Source organism: Paralichthys olivaceus, chromosome 11, assembly GCF_024713975.1.
Source record: "Paralichthys olivaceus isolate ysfri-2021 chromosome 11, ASM2471397v2, whole genome shotgun sequence".
Lineage (NCBI taxonomy): Eukaryota > Metazoa > Chordata > Actinopteri > Pleuronectiformes > Paralichthyidae > Paralichthys > Paralichthys olivaceus.
In genome coordinates, this window is record NC_091103.1 from 12,178,427 (window position 1) to 12,205,128 (window position 26,702).

Genomic DNA, 26,702 nt, shown 5'->3' on the forward strand with positions numbered 1-26,702 from the left:
TATCTTTAACACAGAGATCAACCTATGAGTCTGAACTAAAGCTGAACCATATGAACTATAACTGTAACAATGAAACAATGTGAAAGAATCCAACATGCTACGATGCGATATGACTCAATATGATACGATTCAATATATGATGAGACAATACCTTTCATGCTTTCAGGCATACGAACAGATACGGCCCCCCTACTGATATGATACAGTACGGTGTGATACAATATGTGCAAGCTACATGTTTGTGGCTAGCAATGTCCCCCCACCTTTCAGCCTGTGCGGAGGAATTTTTTGTACGATTTACATTTGGATCAACTGGCACTTACTTGCTGCTGTTCATTTTGGGACACCCCCAACTTTATCTTTAAATTAAATTAATTAACAATAACATGCTCAAATTTGGAAACTTCTTGAATGTCAAAAATGGCCCTACCAGATGGAAGCAGAAAATATTTCATTTATATTTTTTTTATAAGATTTGTTTGTGTAAAAGTAGGGTATCCCTCAGTTTCCTACAGGACTTGAACGCATCACACCATGCAGACAAACCTGTCAGTAAAGTAGTTAGTTCACGGAGCAGCGGGGGCGCGCCTGGCTGCAGTTGGCTGACGTGTAAAGTCATTGGGTGCCCCCCCCCCCCCCCCCCTTCTCTGTGTCATGCTTCCTGGTCAAGAACACAATGAAATGCAGTATATCTAGAAGTGCACTAACCTCTGTGTTATATCTCCTCTCTGCAGCCTGTCTCTCTCCATCTTTTTTCTCTCTCAGTGTCACTCTTTCATCGGCCTCTACCTTCACCCTGTTCATTTGTAAGTCTCAGTTTGATCTATGGGTGTTCTCGTGACACCTTCAGGGCCAAATCATCTGACGTGCACCTTAACGTTTCATTCTCAGGGTCACATGTGTACATCTACCTGCCTATATGTTTGTCTGTCTGTCTTATTGCAAAAAGTAATTCTCACAAACCATCTGATCAACTTCACACTCAGCATGTGTATTGTAAAATGCTTCAGAAAGTGCAGTACATACAATATTAATAAAAACATAGGCCACCAGCGCTCCTTAGCAGTCAGTGGGGGTTGGGCGGTAAAGAGTCAGTCTGTGGTTGAACATGTTGTCTTCCTCTTTGTCCTTAACTATAGTACTTGTCTGCAATTGAGTCAAAGCGCAAGTCAAAAAAATTATATATGAGCCACATACATGAGCAGCAGTAAAGCACATTCCTCTCCTTTTTTAAGAAAAACATTGTTTATAAAATCTTAATTACAGATAAACCAGGTAGGATGAATGTTCACTTCACTCTGCACCATAGACTGTTTCTAAAAAGCTCTCCACACAATGTCCAGCACACAAACAATAAAAAGTGACAGTAGATTGTACAGCTCATTCCAAACAGGCATGAATGAGTACTGCACTAGATTCTGAAATTGTATAAAACAAGGATTGGACATTTTCTCTGCTGATAAGTTTCACGCATGTAGACAACCACAATAAACATGACTGCCCATCTTACATGGTGCTCAGCTGTTATGAGCATACACACAATGGCCCATGCATCACTGTCACACAAAAACTGTCATTAAATGTGAATGATTCCAGGAGTAAATCAACCTAAATGTTATTGAAAGTCTTTTCATCAGTGAGCCGCCAACAATCTTTCTCATTGATACCTCCAGGCTACCTCGACCTTTGACCTCCTGGCACAGGTACGTGAGAGGGGAATTTTGTCATCTGGATGAGCTGAGCATGAGTTTAATGAAAACAAAGTGTATCCTAAATTAAAACTGTTCAGCAGGAAAACATTGAGGGAAACAGTTACTGAATGTGACCTTTTCTCACAGCAGACATTTTGTCCTGTCAGACCCAGTTCAGAGCCATTCATGTTATTAGTTCCAGCGGTGAGTCAAATGTCTCCTGTGGAAAACCAACAGGTCTGTGGATCTGACTCATCTGAAAACTGTAAAGAACCAAGAGTAAAGAAAAGTTTTATAGCAAAAGGGGGAAAAAAATAAGATGTAAAGGTAAGAATAGGAGAGTTGTGGTGCTCATCATACAAAAATACCAGTCAAATCTAAAATATGACAAGAGCTATCTTGTATTCTTGATTCACTGTTGATTTCAGGGTTTGAATCCCAGATCAGCCGGGGTCTCTCTGGGTGGTGTTTGCATGTTCTTCCCGTGTGTGTGTGTGTGTGGGGGGGGTTTCTCTGGGTACTCAGGCTTCCACCCACAGTCCAAAGACATGATGATTAGATGATTGGAGGCTTTAGATTGACCATAGGGGAAAATTTGAGAGCGAATGTTTTAGTCTCTTTGGCCCTGTGATATGCTGGTGATCTGTCCAGGGTGTAACCCACCTCTCACCCAATGTCAGCTGGGATTGGTTCCCCATGACCCTCAGAGGATAAGTGGTATAGATGATGGAAAAATTGATGGATGGATGTATAGCAAGAAATACGGTTATTTGTTGTAAGTCTGTATGAATATAACTAAATGTACCTGCTTTTCTTACTTAGTTTCCACCAGTATTTTTATAGGCTGAACATATCGACAGGCTGGTGTGGGTGACGAGCTGTATTTGTTGGATGAGAAGGAGAGTGAATGTAATGTATCGACAGGGATCCACACTATCAGACCCACGCTAACACTCCTGGAGCATTTAGAGAGAGAGGACTGGTAAAGGTGCCAGTGGATTTATGATGGCAGAGCGAGTTGTCCTCTATGATTCATGTATGGTGAGTGCACAATGAGCCTACTGCCAGCACACCACACATCCGCACAATAAATTACAGCTCTGCTCCACTGAAGGAGGCCCCACTCTTCTGTGTGTCACAATGGTTCTGCTTTGATTGTATTTCAGTCACAACAAAATGACATTTAGTCAACATTGTTATCTTGATTCTACTGTGGTTGTCAGATGGGGGTCCATGGCACACTGGGGGTCTGTGAAGATTCATCCACTAAACCTGTAATTATAAAAAAAGATCTGGCAAACAGGAGTTGACTGCAGTGCCGTCATTCCATGTGGTATGTGTGTTTCATGTTTACTGATGAAAAGGGAAATCTCCAAATCATGTGTGAAATCCACAAGTGGAATTAAAGAGACCTCCTGTCTGTAATGGTCCAGTGTGGTGCAACTGAAACCACACCAGCAGAGTGCTCTGACGCCACCTGGCGGCCACAGTGGTTCTGTCAACAGGCAGGTTCCAGCAAAGACCACAGCTTGTCTCATCACATTTTTGTCATAATCACTGTCCCATTGATAACATGTGAACAGGAGAGCACCAGAAAACCAAAACAAAGTTCCCCCATAGGAAACCAAAGGGAAACAAAAGAGCAGGACAAAGGCTGGTTAACTGTAAAGAGACATATTCTCTTGTTTCATGGAAACTAGGCCAGTCATTTGTTAGAACGGGACTGTAACACTCTACCGCTGTTTTATAACACAGTTACAATCAAAACTTCAAAACCATCTGTTAGTGCTTGTCAACATTATGCATGTCCACACAGGGAACTTCATAAGATAAGATAACCCTTTATTAGTTCCACAAGGGGGGTGGGGGGTACAATAATACAGCAGAATGAGTCAAAACATGCATCAGTAATAAGTACCATGCAATACTGTAAGTGTAAGGGTAATAATACTTATATGTAAGGAATTTTGAAAATATGAATGGAATTAAAACAAATATATTCATTGTAAAAACAGGAAAGATGGTCATGTACAGTGAATGGATTGCACATGACAGTAAATATATCCGCTGTATTTAAGCTTTTTATCTTGAAGCTCTGTCTCTATCATTGCGCCTCTTCGCAGACATGATCCACTTGAAGCAACAACACGTGTTGAACTCCTGAGAACACTCTAGTTGGATCAAGCGAACGCGGAAGTACGTGTATGTTGCTCATCTCGTCAAAGTGGCCGAGCCGTGTAGCTGCTGCTGCTGAGTAAAACCACATTTCCCAGAATGCAGCGCGCGCGGTAGCGACATCCTCGCTGTGCATTGTAGGATGAGGTGAAGCGCTTGTTTTGGTTCTGCGGACTGTGACTCTTCTCCGCCTGTCAGCCGAGGCCTCACGCTGTTTATACCTGAACTGACGCGGCTGTGGAGCGTCCTCTGTCCCCCGGAATCACTGCCGCACCGACGGCTTCACCTCCGCTGGTTTCTCGGTGAGCTTCTCGTCATGTTATCCTCCGTCCCCTCCAGGCTCATCGCGCGAAGGTCGCGCAGCCTGTCACCGTGCAGCCGCGTGCTCCAGACCAGCGCGAGCGGCGGCGCGTGCCAGGGCATCCGCGAGACACCGGCGGAGTCGAACCGGAACCCGATCGTCTCCACGTCCCGAGTGTCCAGGAGGGGGATTTTATCCGAGGAGCCCGCCGCGTCCAGTGTCAGACCCGCGGTGCAGTACCACCACCTCGCCCCTGGGTGGGTGTCCAACCTGGAGAACCGCCGCAGCTCGTGGGCGGCTCTGGCCAGCAGGGGGCGCAACAACAGCCGCTACTGGGAGGAGAGCGGCGGAGGTGAGGGCCGGGGCGAAGGTGGAGGAGCCGGCCGGGCTGGAGCTGCCTCTGCCGGCGTCCTGTCTGCTGCAGCCGTGGCCTTCTGCCTGAAGAAAGACTCTGATGACAAAGGTAGACACTGAATCAGTGTGCAGTCATAGAATCAACAGCCCTTTCTTTTATGAGGTCACTCTTCAGTTTTGCAAAGAAAATGAAAAAAAGTTTGGTATCTGATTTGTCTTGCTGCACAACAATATGTATGTAATTAAGATTTCTGCAGAGCCTGACAGAAAAGGATATTTGAGGGCTGATGCTGATATTAGGAAGTAAAACATGTCAGGAACTAATATATTGGCCAATTTATATATATTGATTAAACAAGTTGGCAATGGTTCCTAAGATGACATTATCAAACCCTATGAAAAGAACTGTATGAGGTTTAATACTTTACAGTTTAATCATGAACTTGATCATAATTGTAAATAAGAAGAAAACTTAACAAAATAGAAATAACTTGAGTTAAGAAAATAAACATGCACGTTTTGTCTGCATTGTTTATTCCATGAAATAAATGTTTTCATATCAGCAAACAATAACGCACTGATAAATGTGGCCCAATCGATAACTCACTCTGGATCTTATATTCTACATTCTCCCTGTGTAATATTTTCTGTATCTCTCTTTCTTTTTGCACCATCAAGGTGATGCTCTTCTGGAGGCAGCAAGGACCAATCATTTTCAAGAAGTGTCCAGGTATTATTTACAGTCCTCAAAAAATATTTCATCAAGTCTACTTGTGTGTATTGCAGAAAATGTTTTTGTACTATCTAATGTTATGACCAGCTAATTTTAGACCACAGCAATTAAGGGAGGTCCACACTGATAGCTTGATTCCAAGCAACATTTTTTAGTACAATCAAAGGAATAACCAAATGTATGAATGTCAGGTGAAAGCCGTGTGTGTAGCTTGTGTTGTATGGTGGCGAACAAAAAGTACAAACAAGGAGCAGGAGCTTGGCTGTCCAGGGAGAGAAGGAGATCAGAAGAATGCAGCCTGGCTTTTATACTTGGCTTTGCAGGCGCAGTGAGTCAGCAATCATGAGTAGGCGGAGCCTCCCGACAACGTGGAAGTCAGGCAAATCAAACCATGAGACCAGTGCATAGTAGAGTAAGGAAGGAAACCACCTGCAACAGAGACCACAGCCAGGAAAACACATACTGCTCGGGCAGTCACACTAAATTTGCGTGATTGTGTTACACATTTCACAGATGTGTATGTTCAACAACACCTTGCAAATGAGCACAGAGAAGCACGCTACATTGTTGTTGAGGAGTCTTTGACCATCCTCACACATTAATGTATATATGACTGTATATTATGTTTATAGTGTATCTTATGTCTGTACAGGAGAATAGTGCCTGTCTAATTCCACAGATCCCTTCACTCCCTTCTCTCTCTAAGCAGTACCCAAGGTCAGGTTATAGATAAAGGACCAACACACAATACATTGTAGTGTCTACGTTTAGGGACTTTCATATCTAACTTAGATGCCCCAGACACAGAATCAAACACCTCCATGTAACATAGAGAGCGACAGCAATTCTAGTCATTCATGGATGTGCTGTTGGAATGGGTGACGCAAGTAGAGGAAGATATATGGGGGTGCTGTGGGAGACATCTTCAGACTCGGGGGTGACAATTTCTCATGTTACTGTGTTAGCGTTTGTATATTGTTGCACCTTCTGGTCTCCTTGATGCATCAAGTCTACATTAAACTCTTCTGCTGCCTGAGTTCTCCTTTCACCAGCTTCAAGAAAACGTCCATAACAATTGTGAACCACATGATTCAAGGAGGCTAGTGGGTGGAGTACGGGTTCTTATGCAATTTGGGTAAAAGTTTTATGGTCTACTCTTGTCAGACAGCTGCAAATACTACAGAGAGAGAGAACAGGTATCACATGTCATCTGCTTGGGCCGTTTTCTGGAATAGTTGGGATCATGTACAGTAATGAAAACACACTTGTAGTTGTAGTCCCACCGGTAACCACTAGGTGGAAGAAGAGCATCATCTGTGCTGTGTGTGTGTGTGAGAGTGAGAGTGAGAGAGATGGATGTCACGCTCCACACCACTCATCACATTTTTAACACTGTGACTTTTTTCCCCTCCCGCTAATTTAACTTTTGTTTGCATAAAACTTTTATTTTTGAGATTCACAAAAACAGTTATGCCACGTGAGCACAGGTGTGTGTGTGTGTGTGTGTGTGTGTGTGTGTGTGTGTGTGTGTGTGTGTGTGTGTGTGTGTGTGTGTGTGTGTGTGTGAGAGACATAGATATAGCAATGCACCATGCTTGTAGTAGTTTTTGGTCCCATCTGTCTTGTTGATCATATTGCATTACAAAGACTGAGGACAGAAGATGGGACCATGCACCAACTCTAGCACTTTTGTTGTGGAAATCACTTTATGATAATAAAATATTAAAGAATCCACTATGTCCCATTTACCTTTGGATATGTTTACAGACACACATCACTCTTAATGTTGACATTGGATTTCTCGTTCATTTTGCTGCTCACCACTGTAAGAAATCAGATGAATGTGTACATCTATTTTAATCAACTGATGATTGTTGTGTGTGCATTTTGTGTTGTTGGATATCGGCATCCAAATCCATGTACTTGAGTGTGTGCATAAAAGTGTGTATCCACGTGTGTCTCCATTTGCAGGCTTATGTTACCTGTGGCCATGTGGCAGATGGTGTAGGTGAGAGTTCCAGTCAGCAGGTCACAGATGTGTTAAGTGCTTTGGTTTGAGTTTATAGAAGTGGTAGTGTGTCAGGGTGTGTCTGTTGAGTGGCAGCAGAGAAAGGGGAGAGGTCTGGACCGAGAAGTCCAATAATTCTTCCTCAAAGATGGTGTCTGACACTTCAGGTAGTTCTTATCACAGTGTACTTTTTTCCAGTAAGTGGTTTTAATTTGTTATTTCATGCTGTAAAAACGAAGTGAAATATCATGACAGCTGTGACTTAGCCCTGGTCGAGTTTGTGTATCAACGGGACTTTGCTACTCCGGCTCTGTTCCCTGATTGCTACTCCCCAATCTCTGGCTCCAAATATGCAAGATGGCTGCGTTCGCTTCCAGGGTAATTTAGCTTCATTTCTGGATAATGGAAGGAAGTGGTGATGTGTCGTCCATCTTCATAAACAGTCTATGAGTGAAACCTTCCTTATGGCCCTGATGTCTATTTCCTGTGTGTTTTACTGGTAATGTGTGTTTGCGACAGTGTTCAGTTAAAAAATGTTTTTGCAAGGTCAGATACATTTAAAACATACAGAAAAATGCAACTATCTACATTCATTGTAGTGTCATCTTCAGAGGCAGCAGCTAACTGTTTCCCTCATCATGGAGCACGGTTCATCTAGAATTATTTTCTGTTCAGTCATGTTCTCCTGTACAGCGCAAAAGCTGTGACTTCCACACCTTTGTTTTAACTAACTTGCTTAATGTGACTGAAACGACCACATCACCCTGAGACATTTGGATGTAGCTGTAGTGGTGATCCATTTCCTTGTAACAAACGCTGATACAGTGCAGGCAGTGAGAGCAGAGTCAGTGAGCATCAGAGTTGAGTGCAGACCAGACTGAGGCCACCGTGTTGACTGTAAACACACACACACACTGTCTGCCCGCTCAGCACTGGAGACGACAGACGGATCGCTCTCACACACACACAGGCACACGCAGCTCTGCGCTGCTCCGCTACCTGATGTCATACCCTCAGGGAGAAAACCCGACACACACCTGGCTTACACCACAGACATGAACTGGTCAGAGAGCAAGTGTGTGTCTTCAGATAAAGACAAAGACATTGTGTGTGCGTTTCATAATGTTGTGTCTAACAAGGCAGGTCCATGATACAGAAACAAGCAGTGAAGCAGCTTTGAATCCATTTTATCTGTATTCATTCCCTTTTGAGGACAGAACAATATTTACTCTAGCATCATATCTCTGTATGTGTTAAGATGCTAACATAACACTATACTTTTTTTTTTTACTCGTATTATATAGAAACACGTTTCTGATCTCATCTACTAAATATTGAATATTAAAATGATTAAATTCAAATCCCTCTCTGTTTCTTTCTTTCCCATCAGGCTGTTAAAGGAAGGCGTGGACCCAAATTGCCGCCACCGTCTCGGTTGGACTGCTCTCATGGTGGCAGCCATGAACAGACAGCATGGGTCAGTGTGTGTTTTACAGTTCGCCCTCCCTGATGAGCATATGTGTTTTGGTATCCTGCAGCTGTCTGCATGACTTGGCTGTGGAGCATATGTCATCCATGTCCCTGCTCCAGTTGTTACAGTAGTTCTTCAGAAGTGCAAAGTGTGACTTTCAGACTGACAGACGGTCTTTACCCGTTCCCCCATCTCTCTGCCCCAACAAATTAAATTAGCCTCCTGGCCCCCAGAACACACAACACAGAGAGGGGCCGAGGTTAAGGCTGGGCCAAATCCAATTTACCCGGCTTTTTTTTCCTCCATCAGGACTGTGGTCACTTTTTTTGTTTAAGGGCCTCATGAGCCCATGAGAACATGAATATGAAAATAGCGTAAAAGGAGCTTACTTTAATTCCTATGGTAACGGCTTCTGCATCCTCAAGTTTTTTAGATAGTGTGAAATCATGCCACAAAAATGGCAACATCTTAATGCACGAGTGCCCTCTAATGCTTTAATATTAATATTATTAATATTTAATATATAAAGTTATAAGTGTTCAATTGACAGAATATAACGGACATATGTTTTGATCATTTGTTTCAGCCATTTTTCAACAAATCTATCAAACAGCTCCTCTAATGTGAGAAAATGGTTATTTAAAATGAGGGAAAATGTATTGTCTTGCTCATTTTGATCATCAGATAAATATAAATATATACAATCATCCTACAACCATCCTTTTTACATTTACAATTTGTGCGTCTTGAGTGGCTGCTGGTGTGAAACATGAATTCTATTGTTTTTAATGATGAGATTGTTTGATTTATGTGCCTCAGTGTTTTTGATACAAATGGGTCATGTGTATGTGTTCGAATCGGTATACATTGTGTTTGTGTGTCCATGCACTGTCGTGTGTGTGTGTGTGTGTGTGTGTGTGTGTGTGTGTGTGTGTGTGTTATGAGTGCTATAACTCAGCGAGGCAGTGACACTCCTCTGTGTTTAATCCTGTCCTCCAACCCCCCAATGAGCCGTCACTGCTGCAGGGAAGACAGAACATCGGTTCACACACATCACTCACACACACACACACACACACACACACACACACACACACACACTAACACACATTCATATCCACTCACAAAACATGAAGACACACACAACGAACGATGCATGTGTGAATACGTGCATAAACACACGCACAAACAAGGCGAGTTCATTCTAAATATCTTACAGGCCAACTGTCTATTACTCAGCCACACACAACTTTATTTGCAGCCGTTAAGTGAAAACACAGTGAGCATTACTCATGAGAATGGTCTAGCCCGTAGCTACAGTGTCAATATGGATCCCATTGTTGAATTATTCCCCCCCCTCCCTCGCTGTGTATTTATATTTTACAGGACCAGATGTGATCACTGTGTTTCAAGAGACAGAAGATTTGACCACATTGTCATTTCAGTGGAAAGTGTAGCCGTCCTTCAACTGTTTCTCTGCGTAGCATCCTCCAGGAAGCGTCTCTCGTGTTCAGGGGTCGAGGTGCTGCTGTATGAGAGAATCAGGGGTGGAGTAGAGGGGTAAGAGTTAAGGCTTAGACATCGAGGGGGTGTGTGTTTGCTGAGCTTTGATGTGCGGCTAAGTCAGGGAGGCGCAGGGCCTGGCTCAATGTTTGCACTCTTTAACACACAATACCCATCTCCATCTTTCTTTCTCTCCCTCCATCCCTCCCTCGCTGCATTCACGTGCACAATGAGCGCTCAGCCGAGTGAGACGCCTGTTGACCGTTCCGACCTGTCGGCCGAGCGACTTGATGGGGAGGGAGAGAGAGCGGAGGGATGATGGAACGAAAGGATGAGTGGCTCGTCGGGAAAGAGAGGGAGAGAATAGTTGAGCAGTGGAGAGAGTGATGTGGAGTGGGATTATGGGTTTGGGACTGGGATTAGCTCAACTGAATAGAATTGAAAGCATTCCCCTCGTGAAAAATTATCATCTTTTAGTCACTGAATCAGTTACTGTATGTGTTATCATTGATTCTTATATGTCCCTCTAAAATATTCCCTCTGGTGGCCACAAATCTACATATGAGGTTTAGTGCAATGATTTTTCTACATTTGCACATCACTGAAGTTTTCTAAAGCCGTAATAATAATGTGAGTACAGTTAGTATTCAAGGTACGATGCAGTAACAGCATGGCAAAGTAAAAGTGCTCGTTTTCCTTGAAGTTCTAAAGATGTGTTGGTTTGCCCAAACTGCAGTAAGATCCAGTTACCTGCTGCTCTTTATCAAACCAGCCATATTCAAAACTGATCTGCTGATCAATTATGATTTACATCATCCAAACACACTGGTGCATGATGAACCTGAGACATTTTACGCATTTGCATTTTTGTATGCATATTAACCTAAAATGTATTTCTTTAACAAGTAAACCATTTTAGTGTTGTTTGTGAATAAACTGTGGATGTTTCTTAAATATTGCAATTATTCATAATTACTTATTTAGGTCCTCTAATCTTATATGTGAAAGTCATATGTGAAGTAGTAGAGTGCATACCTCTGTCCCCGAATGAAACCACATCTAAATTTACTAGATCCAGATATTTGCACCAAATTTCACATACTCATAGATCAGTCCCCTGAACCTGCCTGATTGAAGACCCATGAATTATTCTTTGAGAAATCAAATGATAAAGAAAAGGTAAAGAAAGTTCCTGACCGATAATGCATCCCTCCATTTTTTGTAGTGGTAATCTGTCATGTTTACATAATTACATAATTCTGCTAAATAATAGACAGACAGACAGACAAACCAACAGATACAGATGAAACCACAACCTCCTTGGTGGAAGTAAAAAGAAATACTTAAACATAATTACATTATAAGCATTCAGGTAATTTGTCAGAAACAAATCAGCAAAGTATCGAAGTGCAATGAACTTCTCTTCCTGGCACCTCCGTGACCCCAGCTGTGCACCAGATAAAACAAGGTCAAGTGAGGTCCAGCGTCTGGCCCAGGTGGTCAGAGACATGGATGGTCAGTTCAGCTCAGGTGTCCATTGTAGCAGTGGAGAGACGGAAGTGTCTGTTTCCTCTGTCTTCCCTCCAGGGCAGGATGGGAAACTAACACCAGCCCTCAGCAGTCCCACCAGTCACCTGCTGGTAAACCTCAGGCCGAGCTCAAAGGTTAAAACTACCAGCCCTGGCATCAATGTGTAGATGATAAGTGGCCATTAACACAACTTTGGTACAAATGGAAAATGGGGAAGCAAGGAGACTGTTCTTTTCTTCGGAATAGCGCCACGAGAGAGTAGTCTTTGTTTAGTCTTTAGTCTTCAACTGATCTACAGTTCAGCTTGACAACGACAACAACTGGTTCTCCAGTCAAGGGTTCTGTGTTCTGCTGTTCAGATGTTACTTGGGCTTTTCACACAAAGCCATTCTACAAAACTGTTGGGTAGTGTTTGATGGCATCTCTTCACTTGAAGGGAAAGGGTATGAGATTAATTAAGGATATCTCAATACTGCCTACATGGCATGTTACAACCTGTGACAGCCACAGAGGATTGAGACAATGGACCCAAGCCTGGCAAAGAAATTGGAGATTTGGAGGCATTAAGCTCTAGGACAAGAAAATGATCATGTAATTTACAGATAATATTGTGGGCGATTCTTAAATTGTGTTAAAAAGTCTGTAATCTAGACTTTTGAGAGAATCAGGGGTGGAGTCCTTGTCCTTGTGGGGAGTTAAACCTAATTAACCTTTGCATGCCTTCAGTTGGGCTTCAAATTAGTGCTGCAACTCTCCTCCTAAACGTCCCAAATAAAGTTAACCACTTGATGATCAGTTGATTAGTAAAACTAAAAAGTGTTTTCAAAAGCTCATTAGTTTTAGCACTATGCTGTGTAATTAAATCTCCCCTCTTTCATCTTTTTTAGCTGCACTTCCCTCCTTTCATCCACTCCTCCTCCTCCTCCGCACTCTTCCTCTTTTTATCCCTGCATGTTGACTTTCCGGATGCCATTAACCCTTTTCAGACCATCTCATTTCTTCACACAGTCCTGCCCAGCCTCGTGTGACCAGCACACCCAGTTAGAGTTTGTGTGTGTGTCTGTATGTGTCTCAGAGGATGCAACCATGTGTTTGTAGAAGTGCTTGCAAGGGTGAGAGGAGAGCCCTCCGCGGGTCATGCCCCCCCTCTGCCGGCCCCCAGCCACAGTGATACAGTAACAAAAGGGGACCTCCCCATAGTCCTTTTATACCCGCTCAGCAAGGTCACACACAAAGACCTGGTCAGGCTGTTCTCAGCCTCGCTCTCCCACAGGAACACGCATGTTCTACAGTCGTGACACCAACTAAGTCTCCAGCTATAGTAACGCCATTAATGGAGAAACCAGAATCACTGAGCTCAATTGTCTTAAGCTTTACTGACATTATTAGGGTGATATGTTTGAATACTGAGCCTCTACTGCTCATCTTTAGCTCCGCCAAGGAAGATATGTTTTCACTACCAAACCGATTTCCATCAAACTAGATGGAAGGACGGTGCCTGCGGAGAACTCTTTGAAGTTTGGTGCAGATTAAGGGTTGAATCCATGAATTTCTTTTTTGGTGGTAACTACGTATTATGACACTCAGCAGAACGCGTACTTCTGGAGATTATGTTTTTTTATGTTTAAATTTTGTCATGGATCCAGAATAGTTTTTCCTCGTTCTTGAACACAGGTAGACGTAAATCAGGCACATTTAGGGGACTGATATCTATGAGAGTCTGCAATTTTGTTCTGCTTGATTGAATTTAAGGGGACTGTGTCATTCTAGTTATTTCAGAAATTAATCATCAAGTATTTTGATGATCCATTGACAGTCATATGCTGATTGCAGCTTCTCAGGTGTGAAGAATTGATGCTCTAAATTATCATATCTATTAGTAGACTTTGGTTTAGACCATGTTTGTGTATGTCACCTTGTTCACTTTTTTCCCGAATGCACATTTAGAGAAAAAACTGCAGATCAATCTCGACTGGTTGAATCCTGAATTCCATTTATTCATTGATGCTTCAAGTATTTTCCTGCTTCAGTATGTTGTTAATTACTTAAAATAACAATGTTTTATATTTTTATAAAATCTTTGTTCTGCTTATATTCTCATTCCCATTTTCACAAAACTGCTCCATCATTGAGGTCATGTCTCTTGTCGTGTCTCATTTTAAAGTGCTGCTGTAGCATGTTAAGTGATCAGGTTGGTTTATTTAAAAAAACACGAGTCCACCTCATCCTCTTATGAATAATCATTTTTGCTTTATTTAAGCATTTTCAGGGCAGCTGCCATAACCATTTAGCAGAAAAAAAATCCATCACTCTCTGCCAGGATGAATTACATAGTCACAGGTTTAATGACAGCCAGCAGCGTACTGGCTGGGTTCATGTTTCGGCCATCGCCCCCCCCGTACTCCTCTCTTCCAGTCGCCACAGAGGAACTAACCAGCTTTTGTATGCATGTCTGTGTCTCAATGTCAAAGCTATTGCTCACGTTCATGGTGGTAAATATAAAGCGTGTGTGTTCTGTAGACGGAGAGACGGTACCTGGAATGTCCGTCGGGTCACAGTGAGTGGTGTTGCCGAGGTATTCGTGTTTGTTCTATAAGGCGGTACGCTCCAATGAAGGGCTACACACAAACACCCACTCCAACACCAAGACCCCCCCCCCTCAACTGCACCGGAAACAGGCCCAGCCCTCGCCCCCTTCAATGTACACACGTACATGTCACGAAACGGGCGAGTGAGTAGTGAAGGGCAGAAGCAGACGTTAAGAGTGTATACACCGTAACGGGAAAGACGAGACGTGAAATTTAATCACGTGAAAGAGTTGTGGTCATTTTAGGAATTGGATATTTGCAGCTATGTCTGTGTACATCGCGTTTGTTCTCTAGCAATGACTCCCTGGTAAAGGGTCTAGACTCTTAAGTTATACAACATCTTTCAGTAAAGGAGGGAAACAAGTGTCGTCTCATTTCCAAATCCAAAATTCAATATTCCAGTAACAGAGCTCATATTTTTTCCCTAGCAACAGAAATGTCTAGACGACATCTCACTGTCCACTGTGTAAGGAACAGGTTTGCTATCATTGTGTCTTTACTTGTGCAGTGCCCGTTGAAAATGTTTCCGTCCGTAGAGGCTGATCTTTTGAAGGATCATCCCAAAAAATAATTTTCCTCAGGAATACACCTGCCATTGCATAGTTTCCTTCTGTCTCCTCTCATAGCATCACATTGATGGAGTAGAAGGTTCCTCTGCTGCTGACTCCCACTTCTCTTAAAACACTGGCACATCTGCATGATAAACTGTTCAGGTGCTGCCCACACAGTGCAGCTGCACCTTTTTCTTCTCATCAAGTTCCATGTAGAAAAGTCATGTTTCAAGCTCTCTTGAGAACCTTTGGTCCTCAGCAACACACCCAGGGTTTCCCATAGAATTCATTCAATCTATGGACAGGCATGAACATCGCTCTCATGCAGATGGGGAGTGAATGTTACACAGACATATAAAGGGAAAGAAAACTTCTCGCATGAGAGAGAAAACTGAATTGCAAGCCATTTGCAGGTACGTGCACAACTGCAGCTGACTGTTTGTGTGGACGGTAAAAACATAATGGACGATAGTGCTAGATAGCGTAAGAGCAAGCATGTGGCAAATAGCGCTGCAGACAGCTATACAATGCAGCAACGGAACAAAACATTAAGTTAGAGATCTCTTATGTTATTATGAGAAGTGTAAAAAAATAATGGGTTCATTATTTGAGGGAGCTTTTTCTCTCCACAGTCACCAAAGTGCTTGCTCGTTGGGGGAACTGTTGGTTTCACTGCAATTTTAAGGTCTCGACCTTATGAAGTGCCTTGAGATAATGTATATTATGAATGGTGCTATACAAATAACATTTTATTGAACTTTGAAACTGTGGCAGCACAAATTAGAATCAGGCCAATACAGTCTAGATAGTTAATGGGAAACACTGTATACACCTGCCAAGTTTAGGCTAAATCATTAGAATAACTTCAGAGGATTTAATCTTAAAAACACTCCAGATCTTTACTTATTTAAATCTTTACCAATTCACATCAGGTTTTTAGTGACATCCTTAATTGTTCTCATCTTCTGATATAAATCCCGCTATTGGCTCTCTAATTCCTTTACTTGAACATTAGCAGGAATTATAATATCTAATATATCAGCCACCAATATATCATCTATCCCCATGAATAATGTCATTGTTTCTTAAGGAAACTTTGTTCAGTCTCCAGCATCAGTGGCTGCAAGCTGCATTTCCAGCTGCTGTGGAAATGCAGTGATTGCCTGTGTGTATTTCTGCAAGAGAACAATAATGTGGATTATTACATGTGTATAAATGTGTGTGTTTGTGTATTTTGTTGTTTTCCAGTGTGGTGAAGGTTCTGCTCGAAGCTGGTGCTGACCCAAACGCTGGAGATCACTTCAACAATGTTTATGACACCTCGCGGGAGAAAGGCATCCACTCCCTGGAAGGTAAAACAAACAAAAACACTCATTGCGTGTGTGTGTGTGTGGTTATATATTACACATATGAATCCCAAGTGTTGGACAAGACATTATGAGACATTATAATTTGCATAAGGATTTGCATATGTACACGTTTCATTTCTTCTTTATTATTTGTTTCAGATGTGCGATGACAAGTGGTGTGTGTTTTATTTGTTTTTCTCCAGAGCTGCATACACAGTCACGCACAAACACACTGAGAGGATGGCACAAGCGTGCACACACTCACACACACACATCACCACCCCCCCAGCCTGCGTTGGGTTTCTGTAGACATATTTATATGGGATATGTATATTGCAGACATTTATATGGCTGTCAGGTTTGGGTCCACGTGGGGCCGGTGTAGCGTGGGGAAGCGTTTCCCAGACGCACGCTGATGGATGGGCTAGGGGGGCCTGTGCGACGCTTTATTGGGTTAGCTATGATTATCCCGCCCTGTCTCTCTCTCTCTTTCTCTCTCTCTCACACACACACACACACTGCAGAGAGAGACTGTCAGAGCGACAGAGGAAAAAGAGTGGGATGAATTGAGTAAGGGAGGGAAAGACTGATGATGCAAAGGAGAAGGAAAAAGAGAGAAGCGGTGAAAGGAAAAAAGGGGATAGGCAGAAGGAAGGGAGTAAGAGGAAAGGATGTTTGGAGGGGTGTTAGAGGGAGAGAGCGAATAAAGGGAATGGGTTGGATGATGGCAGGGAGAGGAGACGAAGTCAGGAAATGGATGAGACAAAGTTATTGGGAAAGAGGGAGCACAGGAGGGAGGAGGGAAAAGGGTGAAAGTGATGAAAGGAGTTGATGGATGCCGAGGAGGAGAGGAAGGAGGCAGAAAAAAAAGGGATGATGGAGGAGTGGCACGAGATGAGCGCGCTTATGAAAAAGAGGAGTAAGGAGAGAATGATAGACTATCTGTGTTATTAGGAAAGAGAACAACAAAGCAGGCCCTAAAACACAACTTGCATTATTGCAATCATGTCGTGCAGTGGAGCTTAAATCTGTGAAAATGAACAAGTCTGCGAAAGCTGGAAACAGGAAAGACAATTTGTAGACTGCAGTGTTATCACTGATGCACTCTCTGGAGTCACGCTGTCGAGTGAGAACAAAGTTGTCTGGATTTTGTGTTGGATTAGTTTGTTAATTCATCTTAATCATGTAGTCAGCTTTAGGGAATATACTGTGTGCATCTCTAGCCCCCACTAACATCTGGCTTTTGTCTGCAATGGGAATGGATATAATCGGCTTTCACTCCCGGGTCAAAAGACTCTGCTGTATAGACACAGCCCTAGATCTGATTGGCACTGATGGGACGTGGAACCCAAGTGAACTTGAGCTTATTTGGCAAGACAGTGAGGTGAGAGAGTGCCTCAGTTTTTGGTGTGTTTATGTCATCAAATATGACACACTGGGGGAAAAAGGGCAATCAGCTTTTTTTTATTGGCTTTATACCCGCATGGGAAAAAACACCATTAACCCGCTATTTTGGTGTAAAAGAGGTATCTAGAATCGTAGGACACTTTTCTCGTTTCCATTTTTCCAGTTGTTTAATTCTCCAAAATCCATTTTGATTCCAAAAAGTCCAATTTTTTTATTCATTATTTGTGTCAAAACATTTAATTTGTAATAGTTTTAACATCACTAACGAACCATGTTTCAAGTCTGTGTGTGTTTGTTTCTCTTTCTTATCTCAAATCTTTTTCTTTCCATTCCTCTGTACAGTTCTGGTGTCCAGAGAGGATGAATTTAGCAGCAGGCTCAGCAGCAGGGCTGGTTTCCGTGGCTGCACGGCGCTACACTACGCCACACTGGCTGACGACGCACACACCGCCCGCATGCTTCTGGAGGCTGGTAAGTCACAGTCCACCCACCCTAACCCCACCCCGACCCCCCACATTACAGTCCTTATTGGAGCACTGAAATTTTGCAGATAACAAACCATCGACTTTTAACCCTGCGGACTCTGCAATCATGCCGGCACGATCAAATTATGTGATGTGTCTTGTGTGTTTAGGGTCCATTATGTTGATACACAATTTTAAAGGGAAGCATTTATTAACTGGTCATATGGGCAAAGTGCTGGAAAAAGATACCAAACATTCTCAAGGTAAATATTTTTTGACATTGTATAAAATGCTCAAAATAGTCGAGGACTCCTCAGGGATAAAGGAATTAAATTGTACCTGTGAACATTTTACATCATAGTGAAATGACTTTACTTCTCTTACATGCACCGAAATCCCCTCTGTTTTCTTCCAACCTAAACAGTTCAAGTCTGTGACATGTGAGAGTAGTTTCCCAGACTTTACTACGTCTCTTCACTTTCAACACTTTCATGTTCCTCGTTTTATTGAGTTCTCTCGAGGCTCTCCGTCCTGACCACCTCTAATAAAGAGAGAGGGAGAAGGAGGATTGATGACGGAGGAGTTTTGCTCTCCCTGCTTAGATGGACATGTCTGTCTTTCATGAAGGAAAACTCCAAAAAAGAGACCAATAGAGGTGCAGTCTCGGCCTGGATCAAATTGAACCATGGTTTTGTTTGTTTGTATTGAAAACACTTTTTTAGAGAGTTTGGACTTTAGGACCAATTGAAAAGGCATTAAGGCATTTCATCAAACGATAAAAAGGTTGTTCCCCCCTACCCACCAAATTGACATCATGCCGACTTCAGACGCACGCCTGGCTACAAACCAATCAACGTCAAGTATATCATGTAGTGTTCTCTTAATCAAGAAGTGCCATTTTATTTATGCTCTGAATTAAAGCCATTTTTAATTTTAATAATGTTTTAGAGAAGAGTGTGGATCTGATCTGAGCTCAATCTGGGTCCCGAGGGGTTAAAGCTCCCCCTTTATTAAGACAACATTATTTACGTTCATTAGCGAAAGAAATTCATTAGAAAATATCCCATGTAATCATTTCAGGGGAAAAAAATACTGATTCCTATACTTACATTTCTAATTCAGGGGTCCCAGAATTACCCCGACATACGCTGGGCTCCTGACTTTCCTCTCTGGTGTCCTCAGAGCTGAAGGCTGTGTATTGTCTCCATCAGCTTTAAAAAGCTTTCCATGTATCATCATCTTAACGCATCCACCCCCCGAGTCATATAAACAGTATTACAAAGCTCATTTGAAATTGATCACTTGTCCCCCTCTCTATTCACCCCCACTGCATCTGCACCTGTCGTTGACTCAGCTCCACCAGCACACACACACACACACACACACACTCACTCACATCAACACACTTGTGGACCCTGAGGGCAGAATATCCCCCTCAGTTTCCAGGCGAGTAGCTCTTAAACAAGCTCGGCCTAGTTGAACTGTGACCTCTGCACAGAACATGCCCTTGGGCTAACTCCACAATCACAGGATGTGTGTCTTTATGAGTGTGTTTGTGTGTAAGAGTGTGTATGTGTGTGTGTGCACTCAAGCCTGCATTTCTGAATATTTATGTATTCATGTATTCATGTATGCTTTTAACCTTTTTATTTACTTCAGTTTCCAGTCGCCTTTTTGAACCTTACCTTGGATGACATTTGCAGTTGTTGCTTTTTAGGCTGATGGGTTTTTAATCTAAAACGCTTTTGGATCAAACACCCCAACCTCCACCACCCTCACTGTACACACATACACTTACACACACACACACACACACACACACACACACACAAGCAAGTAATAACATCGTCTTGTTTATGTTTATGATGGATGGTGCATCCGAAGCTGTGTCTGCCCGTCTCCCCCGTCTCACCCTTGTGCCTGTAAGCACTCTCAGTACGCTTAAACAAATCACCTCGTCTAACTCAATCCAGTGTTCTGCAGTCGCATTTTTGAATTAAAAAGGTAAGAAATTTCACAAAGCAGAGACATTTGCTTTAAGACAATCAGATTAAAGTAGTTTGCTTGTGACTTGCCTGACTGGACCATGGCAGGGTTGGCGCCACTGTCAGGGCCAATAGAAGTCATGGCGTCACTTACTTTCAATTAGGAACACATCGCGGGTCGAGTGTGCGTGTGTGTTCGAGACAGATGTTTTGATTCCGGTTTAATTATTCTGGACAAAGCTTGTGTCATTTGTCTTGAATCCACTTCCCCTTTGTTGTCTTCTATCCATCTTTTCTTACATCATCACCAAAAATCTTATAACCTTCCACAGCTTCAGGACATCTATGAGGATTTGGGTGTGTTTGTCATTTTTCCCTCATGTATGTGCACATTGTGTGTGTTTCTGAATAGGATTGTGTGTATCCTCCACATTGTTATTTCCCCTGTGTTTGCGTGCGTCCATGCTACTCCACCGGCCGTGGGTTTGCTCTTTTGGCCTTAGCCGGCCCTCGGCTCGCATCTCCATCCATCACAGTCTCCAGGCCCACCCTCGGGCTCCTCCGCAGCCCTCCAGTCCCCTCGCTCTACCTGCGGAGGCTCTCTAGCTGTTCCCCAAGCTCCGCATCAGGCCCGTGGCCAGGGGCGCACGATAATGGGCAGCTCTGTAGGTGGTAGGAGGCTAGAGGAGACACACATGCTCACAGACGCACACAATACAGATACAAGGACACACACACACACAGAGACCAGCAGGGTCTCTCTCCCACCAGCTGCAGTGAAAGAGAGGGAGGAGGAAATAGGAAAGAGGAGGGGACTCCTAATAGGCATAACTAAAGCGCTCCTAATGAAGGGATCCTCTGTGTGTGTGTGTGTGTGTGTGTGTGTGTGTGTGTGTGTGTGTGTGTGTGTGTGTGTGTGTGTGTGTGTGTGTGTGTGTGTGTGTGTGTGTGTGTGTGTGTGTGTGTGTGTGTGTGTGAGAGAGTTGTTAGTGTTGATCCTGTTATAAAGTGCTATGGCCCAGAGGGTTGGCCTGATATTAAAGCCCTAAATGATGCTATTTATTATGTCCTGTGTGTGTGTGTGTGTGTGTGTGTGTGTGTTTGCGTGTGTGTGTGCGTGTACGGTACTTTATTGCTTTCCTCCCTCATGTTTTTGGTGGACATGGGGGGGTTAGTGGCGTATAGTTCTCGAGATCGATCACTTGCTGAGCAGGTCACAAAATTTAGGGGTTTATCGATAATCATCACAGTGATTATTAGTCTCTGTGGTCGTGCACGGAGCAGAAGGAACAACTATGTGCAGTTTCTGAGTGCATCTTACTCAGAAAAACTCTAGATGGGTTCTCTGGCTCTTAAAGCACAGCTAGCAATCCGTAGCCATATTGTGTGGTGCTTGAACGCACCTTTTTAAATTTTGTAAAAATATCTAAGCTCATCAGGTTAAAGGGCACAGTGGAGACCTTAATATACGCTCGATAGACGTAGAGGACTGTCACTAACAGTTTGTCAGTGATTTATTTTAATCATCTTACCTCCTGGTAGCAGAGATTTCAGTGGATTTCCCTGCCGACTAACCATTAAAGTGACACACTTCATGTCACTTCCATAAGTTTGCACAGTTTTTTCATACATTTTCCTCTCATGAGTGTCAGTAATGTCTTAAATTGAATTAAGGTTTCAGACTTTTTTTGCCACAGATTGTTGCACAATGACTCGTCACAGAAATTCTTTTGAATCTCCAGCGGTTCCTGTGAAGTAAATAGAAGGGAAATCCATGTATTGCAGAAGTGTTGCGTCGTGTTTTATGATATATGATTTTATTAGGTTCCCCGATTAGCTGATGTCGAGCATCTGTTGCTCGTCCTGGTTCCTCTTTCCGTTCTTAATTGTGGAACTTAATCTATCAAACTTTGAAGAAAACAGTATTTGTTTCATATATTTCAGGTACAAGAGGATGACTCATTGTTGTTTTCAATAGTGCTGATACAAAACCTAAATATATGTTGATGTGGAAACATTCACCTGTTTGTGTGGAGGCATGAGTGCGTGGATGTGGTGGCACAGGTCAGGGCAGAAGGCCCCACTAACCATCCTCAGTGACAAGCAGGACACCAGTGTCCATCTCTGGCACACTTCACACGTGCTGTGTCTTTGTTTCCTCTACGTTTATAATCCAACCTCTTTAAAAATGATCTGTTTAACAAACCTTTCCTCCATTCGGCCGCCTCCTGCTGTGTGGAAGTGTGTGCACTTTTGTGCATCAGCGGCCCCCAACCTGCATCAACCTGCAGTGCGTATAGATTGGATAATAGTGTAGGGCGTTGGTGTGCGGGTGTAGGGGTCAGTGTGTGTATTATTGGCACGAGTTGCAGATATGAAACCCCCACAGGGTCATTGCGTGGCCCTGCTGCTTCACTGCAGTTAGCCTCATGAACCCAGGCGACCTCTCACCCCTAACCTCACTCACTGGATTGACGTTTTGGCCCTCCTGCTGAGGCAGTTGGGCACCTTCTTGCTATTCTCAAAGTAAAAGCAACAATAGACATTTTTCATTCATGCATTGCTACAAATGATTAAATATTCATTTACTTATGTCTTTATTTTTCTTTGTTTGTTTTCTTTTGCACAGGTGCCAACCCCCTGCACACCAATGGTTTGGGACACACTGCAAGGGCCTATGCGAAGGAGGGAGACGTGAGCACAGTGCTGCTGGAGTGGGAGGGAAAAGTAGGAAACACACACAAACACTTTGTTCTGCTTCCGTACGAGCTGTGCAGATTGTCCAAGCAATTAAAACAACATTAGTTTCTATGCAAACGCATGTGTTGATACAGAAGTTGTTTCCTGTGGCCTGGTCTAAACGACTCGGCACAATTCACTCAGCAGACATCTGTGTCATTTACTTGCCTTGTGCAAACAGACACGCTCTCATCAGGAGGTCTGTGTCAGTGTGCTGACTGAGTGACAGGTGCTATTGAGTATTAGAGATTTGGAAGCTGGTGGAGGTTAACCGGGGTTAAAAACCTGCTGAAGAACAAAGACAGTATATAATATCAACTACATGTATTATCAGACAAGTCAGGATTTCGGTGGTAATATTGTGTCATAAGCTGCTTTCAGACATGCACTGAAGTCCAGACATGTTCCTGAAACTTGGGTGAGCGATTGGGTGTGTTTCTGACACGCAACAGACGCAAAACTGGAAAAATACAAAAATCTCAGGTTCAGTAGATGATACAGACGTAGATCAGCTTGAAAAGAAAGAAGAGATTGGAGAGCTTTGGATGATAACGACAGAGGAAGAGGAAATTCTACGTCATGACCTGCCTCCTCCATTCAACATTCCGGACATTTTCCTGTTGTTAGAACACATCTGACCCGAACAATCTCCCGCTGTGTTCTTCATTCATTAAAGGCAAACTACGGAACATGTTCAGACATATTTTTCTGAACATTTTCTAGATTTCATGTCTGAAAATAGCTTTATAGAAGCTTATGCCCAAATCTCCTTTAATTATGATCCCAGACACATACCATTACTTCTCCTCGGTTTTCTTATATGACCATATTGGCGCACCATATTTTATTAATATCTATAATGACGCAGACAAAGTTTGTGATGACTTTACAGGACACATACCAACAACACTTTGACCAGATGAACCAAGTCTTCTTGTCTTGAAACATAAACACCTCACAGAGCTTTGAAATTAAAAGCGTATTGAAATATGGTGAAGGCAGTCTTAAGATTTCATGGGTTTCTAACAGGACCAACAGAGGACTGAGAGGTCTTCCTCCTCTTGGTATTTTACAGGTTTATAGTGCTATAAGTGGGGTCTGCTGTTTTCTTAAATCAAAGTTGAATTATCTGTAGTTATCCAGCAGCTTGACAGCAGGCTGGAGATAAGCAAGATGGAGAGAGAGAATAAACAGGCGGCCTCCACTGCAGGCTGAAAACCTGGAGTCTGAGGACACAAAGAGGAGAGGATGAATGAGGCATGGGGCTGGTTGCAAGAAAGAAAGAAAGAAATAGGGAGCAAGAGAAAGAGGGAAGGAAAAGAAAGTGGAGAGAAAAAATAGATGAGCGAAGAACGAAGGAGAAGAGGATAGAGATCAAATCAGCAGAAGAGAGGAAATGGGTGTCGGAGAAAGGAAGGCAAAGGCAGATAGAGAGGAATGTGTTAAAGAGGAGGAAGGCAGGAAGCAGATAGCTGCTGGAAAATGGAAAGCACATTTCGGAGTGATGGAGAGTAAATAGAATTTTAGAGGAGGAACGATGAGCATTTTAAAAGTTTTGTTCCTCAATTTCATACTATGTGGTGAGGAAATTTGGATTTATTGGATTTAATTTTTTTTGCTTAAGTCACAAATATCTGACTATACACACTGTGAACTCTTTAGTCACTGTCATAATTATGAAATGGCTACAAAAGGTACCTTATATATATATTAAATAGCTACGTTTTGTTCATGTCCTGTATATAAAGGTGGGCGACATGGCAGCTCCCAAAAGTGAATCATTAAAAATGTAGTGAAACGTTATGATTGACAGCAAAGACTGACTCACAATTAGTCAAGTGAGTGTATCGGTGGGACCTCAATATCACGGCTCCACCCCCTGATCGCTACAGCGCAGACTAAGACTATTTCCAAAATTACTCACTAATATTATATAGTCCACTATAAAGTGAGTTCACCATTTTGTAGTGCAGTCTGAATGTTTAGTGACACATTCTATACCTTATATAATGTATTCAAAAAGAGAAACCATGCTATTGTGCTTTGATGTGTTTATCATCCCACAGATGATAACTTTGCACAAATGGTTCCTCAGCAAAGCTCATACATCAGATTATGAGTTGCAGCAGTACATCATCAGTAGAATAAAACTAACCTGTGTAAGAACGTGTTTTTGTCACAGTGGGTACAAACTGTGACCTTACAAAAGGTGGTTTAGCAAACAAAGGTGATGATGAAGAGGTGAAGGAATAAGCAGAGACTCCTGCAGACGCTTTCATGTTCTCATGTTGGATTTTCAGAGTAGATTTCATACACGGACCATTTTAATCACCTTACGCCCCCTAAAATGTTTCCCTCCTGCTCTTGATTCATTGACTGTCTTCTTCTTTTCTTTATTTTTATCTCCATCTAGTTCCAGGAGGCACAGGCTCGACGGGAGGCAGAGGAGAGGAGGAGGTTCCCCCTGGAGAGGAGGCTGAAGGAGTACATCATCGGACAGGAGGGGGCCATCAACACTGTGGCCTCAGGTAAACACAGGCAAACAAGTAGACACACACGTAACATATATGCATGCATACACATTTTTAAACCGTCCTCCTCCTCTTTGTTACCGAGCCTTCTCTTTATTCCCCCTCTCTTTTGCAGTATGTTCCTGTTTTCCGCTGCCCTCTGCTTCCTCTCCTCCCCTCTCCTCCCTTCCTTCCAGCAGTAGGCGGGTTCAGACAGACCAGCGGAGGCTGTAATTGGTTAATTGTGATGAATGAGCTGTCTGTCAGGCATACACAGGTGCTGTGTGCATATGCGTGTGTGTGTGTGTTTGTGTGTGTGACAGTTGAAGAGGCCAGGCTTGGAGCCGCCAGTTAACACGATTACAGAGAGAGGAGACATACTACAGACCCCCTCCCCACACTCATCCCCTCCTCCTCATTTACTTTCCCCATCTTTTCTCTCCTCTGTTTCTCCTTCCCTCTCTACCTCTGTACCCCCTCGATCTCAATCACACCCACTCTTTCTGCTTCACCCTTCTATCCTTTCCTACTCGCACTTTGTGGCCTTTGCACACCTCCTGAATCTTTCCATCATCGTCCCTCCGCGCTGTGCTGTCCATCCCCTGCCCAGAGGCAGGACTGGACAGCAGACAGGCAAAGTGATGGAGACAGAAAGCGAAAAAACAGATGAGCCCAGTGGGAAAACAAACAAAGAAGAAAAAAAAGAGACGAGTAGATAAGAGAGAAGGAGCTGAGAACCAGGAAGCTCAGAGCGTTGACTGAAAGACAAAGAGAGCGAGTGAAGTGCACAGAGACGAGACGAGGAGGGAGGATGAGTTAGAGCACAATAACACAGCAGACAGTAAAGAGTTGATATTACACCAGGCATCCATGGAGGCCATGTATTGATCCGCTCCCTCTCACTGTGTGTGTGTTTGATTGTGTGTGTTTGTGTGTGTTATTTTTATGACGTTGGATGTTTTCTGTTTAGATTTGTGAAAATAATCAGCTCTCTCCCAGAGCAATAAGCAAATATAATCTGTAATGAGTTTACAGAGCAAGTTGGATTTTAAATTTTTGCTCTGAAAGTCAAAATACTTCATCAAAAAATAATAACTACAAATCTACACATGAAAACTACTACTTCTCTATACACCAGAAAACATACAGACTGTATGCAAGAAAGAAGAGAGAATCATGGGACTTGTAGTCTTTGGCAGGGTGATGACTGATTGTTGTTATCATGGCAAATTGTCCTGAAAGCCATAGAAGACATCGCCACGGTGATAAAGGAACAGCTTATTGATCCCTGAGAAGTATTACAGTGAATATATCACACACACACACACACACTGGGAGAGGGA

The 26,702-nt window shown here is 42.9% G+C and overlaps 1 protein-coding gene across 2 annotated transcripts in view; it reads left to right on the forward strand.

Moving 5' to 3' along the window:
* Positions 1-3,518: 3,518 nt before the first annotated feature.
* Positions 3,519-26,702, forward strand: part of clpb (ClpB family mitochondrial disaggregase) — a 35,164-nt gene continuing 11,980 nt past the window's right edge. For both annotated transcript variants that reach the window (XM_069534633.1, XM_069534634.1), the window contains exons 1-7: positions 3,519-4,630; positions 5,200-5,251; positions 8,653-8,739; positions 16,154-16,257; positions 18,004-18,132; positions 22,740-22,837; positions 25,263-25,377. In XM_069534633.1, coding sequence (XP_069390734.1) covers positions 4,183-4,630; positions 5,200-5,251; positions 8,653-8,739; positions 16,154-16,257; positions 18,004-18,132; positions 22,740-22,837; positions 25,263-25,377 — 1,033 coding nt within the window. In that variant the 5' untranslated portion in view covers positions 3,519-4,182. The remainder of the gene's footprint in view (positions 4,631-5,199; positions 5,252-8,652; positions 8,740-16,153; positions 16,258-18,003; positions 18,133-22,739; positions 22,838-25,262; positions 25,378-26,702) is intronic.